The sequence below is a fragment of the Anastrepha ludens genome, chromosome 2 (assembly GCF_028408465.1).
Source record: "Anastrepha ludens isolate Willacy chromosome 2, idAnaLude1.1, whole genome shotgun sequence".
NCBI classification, from domain to species: Eukaryota; Metazoa; Arthropoda; class Insecta; order Diptera; family Tephritidae; genus Anastrepha; species Anastrepha ludens.
In genome coordinates this window covers 146527558-146535158 of record NC_071498.1, presented here as the reverse complement: position 1 = coordinate 146535158, position 7601 = coordinate 146527558, and the positions used below count along the sequence as shown (strand labels likewise).

The 7601-nt window shown below is 35.2% G+C and overlaps 2 protein-coding genes across 5 annotated transcripts in view; one reads left to right on the top strand and one right to left on the bottom strand.

Annotated features, from left to right (window-relative positions):
- Window positions 1-34: 34 nt before the first annotated feature.
- Window positions 35-4554, bottom strand: LOC128855512 (G-protein-signaling modulator 2). The gene is made up of 3 exons (XM_054090471.1): window positions 3495-4554; window positions 2852-3438; window positions 35-2696 (listed from the first exon to the last, which is right to left on the bottom strand). The coding sequence occupies exons 1-3, from the start codon at window positions 4159-4161 to the stop codon at window positions 1890-1892; spliced, it is 2061 nt and encodes a 686-aa protein (XP_053946446.1). The 5' UTR covers window positions 4162-4554; the 3' UTR covers window positions 35-1889.
- Window positions 4555-5226: 672 nt separating this feature from the next.
- LOC128855509 (serine/threonine-protein phosphatase 2A 56 kDa regulatory subunit epsilon isoform) overlaps window positions 5227-7601 on the top strand; it is a 35356-nt gene continuing 32981 nt past the window's right edge. For 3 of the 4 annotated variants that reach the window (XR_008453736.1, XR_008453735.1, XM_054090466.1), the window contains exon 1: window positions 5227-5914. The gene's annotated coding sequence lies outside the window, so the exon portion shown is untranslated. The remainder of the gene's footprint in view (window positions 5915-7601) is intronic. The other variant, XM_054090467.1, reaches the window with a different exon arrangement.

The following is a 7601-nucleotide window of genomic DNA, read 5'->3' as shown; positions in this document are numbered from 1 at the left end:
GCAACCTTTTGTAAGGTAGTGTAAAAATTGAATGTCTCAAGTGAGTATACCTTTAATAATTCAATCAGGAATCTATATAAAATAATTTATGAAAATTACAATATATAATATGACATAAATAGTATATCAGAAGAAAACAACAGTGGACGTGACGTATTCACAAAATGCATTATAATTGGACAGTGCAGTTGTTAAAGTTTTTCGGCTTTCGAATCAAGGCTAAATAGCGGAAAATTAAGTAGAGTAAAGCTAATAAAATCTTGTTTCTGCTCTTAAAATTCGGAGTATATATAGACAGTTTTTATTAGATAAAATAATATTTATTTAGGTTTAGTAAATTTATATTACATTAATTTGGCTTTTTAGTATACAAATCTCGTCAATCTTTTTGAGAGTTTGCTAAACACATATGTTTTGTTTCTGTTTTTTTTTGTTTGTTTTTGTAAAAATTCTTAATAGTACTGACAATGTTTTGTTTAAAATGCTTCATAAAATGGTAGTCAATTTGCAAACATGTGACACAGCTTTGTAAATCTTATCTTTGCTGCAGAATGTTTTGGTTTTTTTACTTTATACTGAGTCAGAATTATATGATATATGTACGTATGTTTTGGACATACATATTTCAATCTTTTTTCATAATACTTAATGAATTTCTACATGCTTATGTGTATGTAATATCATATATTTATATCCACTGATATATGTATAGAATTTGTATGTATAAATGTTTTTGGCGGCTATAACTGTGCCGATGTATTGTGAAATAATATTTATTAAATCTGATTTAATTTTTGCAAACTTGTGCAAGTTAAATTCTTAATATTTATTATATGCATGAGAAAAGGATTCGTGCGTATGAATATTCGGGAATGACTGTGGCACATACTGTGGAAAATATATCTTTAAATAACCTCCCTCCGAATTGTTTTGGTGAATGGCTTCCGAAATCAAGAGATGAAGGGATGTCGGCAAACGAAATAAGTGAAAAGTCTGCCCAGCACCCAACAGCCAGTCACTTCAGCAGCAATACCCAAAAAATTATGAAGAATTTTTTTGTTTCTAAAATGACACCAATAAACCGGCAAACGAGGTAAAATTATGCCAAAAGATTGAGATGGCGGGTTATCTAAATGCATCTTCACAAGGCGCCTATTGTGATTGTATGCATTTTAAAACGGTTTGCATGGTTGATAGGGAAAGCCTTTATAAAAATTATAAATTGATTCATACCATTTTTTCAATTAATTCAACCATTTTGCATTTCTTTTCTAATTCAGAGCTGTGACTACTCTTGGGTGCTTCATCCTTCCCATTGACATCAACTTAATCGGAGCCATAGGAAGTACATGAGAATTATTACCAGCCAACCATACCCGGCTGTGTAAAAGCAAATTAGGATAAATGACAATATATCAAAATTACAATACGTTACTTTTATATAAAAAAAATTGAGGCGCAACAAGAAAATTAGTTTAATTAATTTTAGGCTGCAGATACTCTTGTAAAATGAAGTGGCACCTAAAGCGAAGAAAACCTGTCAACCTATTTCACAAACAGTTTACAATCCATGAGAATATAATAGAATCTGTATACAAAAGATTAGAGCGAATTTATAGTTCTTAGGTGATATATGAGACACCAAGTACACAACTGAATACGTAGCTCAATTAATGCTGCTCTAATTTCGGCTAATGAAAAATGTGAACTTGCAAGTTGCAAGTATTAAAACATTGAAAATTTACAATTATACTCATTTGTCATGGCGTGGGCTTAGTCTTTCAAATATCCATGCCAAATTACATTGATGAATAATAAATTAAGTTAAATCGGAAAAATATTTTTAGTTGTAATTTTCAAATACGTTCAAATGCATACATACAGCAAAATTACTTTGCATTCGGATTACTAGCATTGCTAGCAGAATTTGCGCCTGTAGCACCCGCTGCCGCTCCATTGCCTGTGTTACGTTGTGGATAGCCTCCAAAGCCAGGTATTGCGGCTCTCTGATCCTCCATGCGTCCACTTTGTACCTTCATGATCAATGAGAAAAAGTCCTCATCGGGTACGGTCCTACCACCAGTGCTGCCATTTGCGCCCCCATTGCGATCACCAACTGAGGCGTTAGCTTGTGGCGGTGCCTCAGCGTCCATTGTGATGTTGGCTCGTGGCAGTTCAGAGCGCTGTTCCTCCAAGCGTGAACCCTGACAGCGCATTAACATTTCCAAAAAGGCATCATCTGGTTGTTGAGTAGTTGTAGCACTACGTGCCAGCTGGCCATGCCCAAGATTACTGCCTGAGATAGGTCCAGAAGCGGTTTTTGAATTATTAGACGTTTTAATACTAGAAGTAGCGCCTCCATCGGTGCTACTGCCGCTGGCCAAGGAGTTTTGCTGCACCAATGGCTTACGTGTAACACCCGAGCTTGATATGACAGATGATGATACCTCTCCTAATGGTAATGTCGTATTTGGTGGATTTTTAGCAATTTTAATTGAGCAACGTTGGTCATCCATACGTTTAGACTGAGAACGGGATAAAAGTTCAAAGAAATCTTCATCCTGCACTTTGGCTTTCGAAGCAACTCCCTTTTGATTGTGTTTTTCGTCTTGAGCATTTATTTGGTCTGCACGTTTTCCATCAGGAGTAATTTTTATTAAATCTAATTGTTCCATACTTTGGCGTCTTACTCGTACCTATAAAATTTCAAAAAACAAAAAAAAAAAGTATTAGTATCCAAATATTTCTTGACGTATTCTTATTATTAATATTAGTTAAATCGCGTAATAAGTAAAATAATTCCTTTGCACTTGCATTAAGGTTACTTGTATTTAAAAATGAATGTACCTACCATACGACTTTGACTGCTTCCTGAACTATCAGATCGTTGAACGATACCAGCTGAAATATCCGATGCAATGGAACGTTCTTCGCAGTCAATCGGCGAAGCTGGTAGTCCGAGCAGCTTGCGTAGATCAGAAATATTTACCCTAGCTGTACTTTCGCCAACCGGATCCTGTAATTCTATGGCCAGATTCAGATGAGCTTCGGCATACAGGAGTGCTTTCTCGTGATTTCCTATAGCCGAGTGTGCATTGCCAAGAGACCAGCAAGCGCGTGCTTCTCCAACACGATCACCCAATTCTTGAGCTATAGCGAGATGGCGATAATGATAGTCTATAGCTGTTGAAAATTCACGAAGCAAAGTATATGTATTTCCGAGACTGTAACAAGCTTGCGCCTCTACTTCACGTTCTCCAAGTTCCATGGCTAATGTCAAAGTACGTTTGTAATGTTCTGCCGCTTCTTCAAATTGGCCCAGAAAGATATGCGAGTTACCTAAGTTACTGTTTGCACGACGTTCAGCAGAGCGGTCACCAAACTCGCGAGCAATACATAGTCTCTCTTGATGATGCTCGATAGCTTTTTGAAAATTACCTGCAAAAATAGGGTCCTTAAGCAAAAATCTACAATTTATGCCAATATTTGTTTACCCAGCAAGTAATAAGTATTGCCTAAATTTCCACAAGCTCTGCCTTGTGCACCGCGATCACCTAATTCCCTCATCAGCTTTAGATTCTCTTGATAAAACTCAACTGCTTTACTTAGAGCTTCACGTACATCATCGCCATAGTCACCAGGATTTCCTTGTCCCATATGTTTGCCTTTAGCATGATAGACGTTTCCCAAATTATAAAGAGCGCGACCTTCTGATAGCTTGTCTCCCAGCTGGCGTGCCAATGTAAGATGGCGATCGCAGCAAATGGCAGCTTCATTAAAACGTCCCATGACTTTTAAAGTGTTGCCCAAATTTCCCGACGACTTGGCCTCGCCCAATTTGTCATTCATAGTGCGTGCAAGTGTGAGATCAAGTTTGTGGTATTGCATGGCTTTGGTATAATCACCTAAATAAAAGTAAGCGTTCCCCAGCTGAGAATAGATGGCGGACAAAGTGCGCAGGTCGTTGGTGCCAGCCTGAATGGCTGCTTGAAAGAACGCCACACCTGCGCGGCAATCACCCGCTTTGCACAATCTTTCACCTTCTAAAGCCAGCTCTAAACACATGCTTGAGCTCCCATCTGAAGTACCAGCACCTTGCTCTACATTGCCGCCACCGCCCGAGCTAGACACATTTTCTGCAGAAGCTGATAATGAGGACATGGCACGTCCTTGTAACTTTTCACTTAGCTTGAGGTGTAATACAGTTTATGTATGAATTTGTTTGTATCCGTGTTTATTTCAAAGTGTTAACTATTATCATCATTTGCGTATTAGACGTGCTTTTTTGGACAATGTCGTTTAATATAAGTGATGGAATTGTTTTGTTCAAGGCTTTTAATATCACTTCTATTAAAAATTTACAAAGCAATTATTCATGGCCAGTGGTGTACTAAACTGTGTTCTTTGGTGAATTTACAGGGTTGCATTTCTAGTTTAATATTACAAACAAACAAAATTACAAAGCAGAAGAGTTATTTCCTAACACCTCATAGTATAGCAGAATTCTAATAAGAAATCTTTAAAGTGTTTAAACAAATTGGACTTAATTGGACTCTTATTGAACTTAAATCAATACTTATTACGCAGTATGCTGGCCACCTTATTTTAATAGGCATTATTTCACCACAAAATGGCCGCCTAAATAGCTCAAAATATTGACGAAACTCACCATAGAATTGTCTCATTGCGTACAAACAGGGTTGGGATTTTCGATACAATCATACTTTTTTTTCAATACAATATCATTTGGAAAGTACTTAAGTAAAGCGAAGACAGTTCTTTTGATAGCATTATTTCATGTTGTAAATATATATATTTTAATCAGCTTAATATAGTTAAAAGCATTTGTTGTGTGATTAAGTTTCTTTTTTAAGAAAAACAAAGAATTTTTTAAAGCCAAAGGCCTTGTCATTATAATATATGAATTAGAAAAGCAAGCAATTGTGTAAATATGTTAAAAGACGCTACCGCGTTGAAGAGATAAACTTTTTGATTGACCCACTAATTTTTAACTCATATCTAAACATTTGTGCCATCAAATGTGTGGTTTTCAAATAATTAAAAATGAAAATAATTAGCAAATAAAGATAATACTAATTCAGAAAACAAGAATTTCCTACAATTTGTTAGCAAAAAGTACAATTCTTAAGCGGCATTGGCACCATTAAAAAATTGCATGCCAACCCTCTTCAAAAATGACGAAAGTAGCTCAATGTATTCCATTTCTGATTCAGAGTGAACGAAAGAAAAATTTTTTACAAGCGATCAAAGGCGCTGTCCGCGATTTTGTGTAAATTCCTACAATTAAAAGTAACAAAGTTTAATAGAAAAGTATAATAATAGTGAAACTAGTTGCTTGAATCATTTTGCTATATGTATTTTATGAAAATTGGGGGATTTGCCCGAGAAAATCGCATGTGAAAGGCGAGTGTAAGCAGCCTAAAAATTGTGCTAACGAGGAGAAAAATGCGAACAAATTTTAACGGGAAGAAAAAGGTTTGTTCGGTCTTCTCCACGGCATTGTTTTTGCTGTCGTTAGCGACGTCGGCAGCAGAGGTGGTGTCGCTTTCGATTCTGTCGTGAGTGCAAAGAATTTGTAAAAATCAAAGAAAACGAAATTATAGAATTATAAAGCGAAAAACAAACTGATGTAGATAATAAGTGACTAAAAAATATCTTTTGGGAAAATATAAATCCGTACCACAGGTAAAAACAATCAGCTAATATTAAAAAGTAATAGCCGTCACCATCAGCGCCGCTTAACATATTGCTCGGGCGTTTTGACATTTGATGACATTTGCGCAGCAAAAGCGAACGGTTGGGTATTGCTGAAAGTGTAGTTGTGGTTGAAGTAAAGCGAGCAACGAGGAATCGGCGAAAAAGGATAAAATCAATCGTTTTCTTTGGCAAACAGGTAATATTTAATAGGGAAAAGTCAAAAATTAAGTCGATAATCAAATTAGTTGTATACATTTTTTAATCAGTCATTGGTAGTTCCAATGTGTGTGTGTGCTTTTTTTAATTTGCATGAAATCTAGTGCTTTAGAAATTCGCCGAGAAAATTACTAAACTCCGCTCAATAAACCCGGTCGGTGGTGTTTAGAACATGTAACTATCTACTTAGTGGGCCATGTGGGAAAATTGTCAATGTTAGTACCAATCGATGCGTATTGACCCCAGTTTTAACAATCTGAAGAAGCAAAATGATTTGTGTTTACCGTTAGAAAGTTATTAACAAAAATCTTTATTTATAATATACTGCCCTTTTCTATCACTAAATACACGAAAGTAAATAGGGTCAAACTTCACTTTTTCTTAATATATGTAAATCCTGCAATATAAAGTAATTGACTATATCATTTTATAAAAAATTCAATATTCGCTCCATTTCAATAGAGTGGCTATACCATACACTATTTGGTTCATTTTTCGTTCAGCTCTCAAACTTTTTATACATTTTAATAATATACATATTTAAATTATTCCAATATTTACCGAATTCTTTGGGTAGATACAGTTAAAATATATTTATTGCCATGTGTAAAGAAAAAATAATCTTTGACCTCTAACTTTATTTATTTTCATGTATTTAGTCATAGAAAAGGGGAGCATTATAAAAGTGGTTTTGTTAATATCTTTTGAGCGTTGAAAAAAAATCAACTCCCTCCGTCAGATTATTAATACGCATCATTAGGATGCATTAAGGTCAGAAATTCCACATATTTGTTTTGCCATTTGAGAAAAACTGTTTTTGTCTCGGTATCTTGCCGAATAAATAAGACCCTCTGGTCCATCGGTTCTCAGATATTGATTTACTGTGAAAATGTACAGTCCTGTTTGAGTATATCTGCATGCATGAAACATATTCAACTAGAGAAGACAATAGGAATTACTCAACACACACGAAAGGTCCATATCAAAAAGTGTTTGCTGGGCGTAGAAGAGCTTCACTTACAGCCAGTTATTTATATAAAAAAGCAGTCAATGAAAAAAGGGGCTAGTTGAATTCGCAAATGAATATAAAGATAAGACATTTTAGCCTGGAATTACTGGAAGAATCTCCACTCCCACCAAGATAATTGCACGTCATTTGCCTCATATCTCTCAACCCCGCCAGAGTTCTACCTTGACAAACCTTGCAAAACAATAAACGAAGTATTTTCCTGGCAGGAATGCTCACAAGATATTCATATTTTAGAGAAAATTATATTTTGTATGCTTAAATGAAATGTGTGAGTAATTTTACAGTTTTAAAATATAATTCTGTTAAGTTTTTGTTAAATAAAATTTTGTGCGAATCATTTGTCCGCTTTACGTATATGTCTGCCCGACATTTAGTAAGTAGGGAGAAGATGTATAACCCTAATTTATAGGTCTATCGTTGAGTTACACTTTATATATTGTTCAATTATCTTCTTCATGAAGAGAGGCACATATATTGATAAACTGCAAAAAATGCAAAACGGAACTATAAGGTTTATTGTGAATAAGAATAACTATACATTAAACGAAGAGATCGGAAGAGATAGAGGAAGACTTCCGAACTATGTGAGTGACAATCTGCGATATTTTAATGAAACACATCCATTTACACAATAATA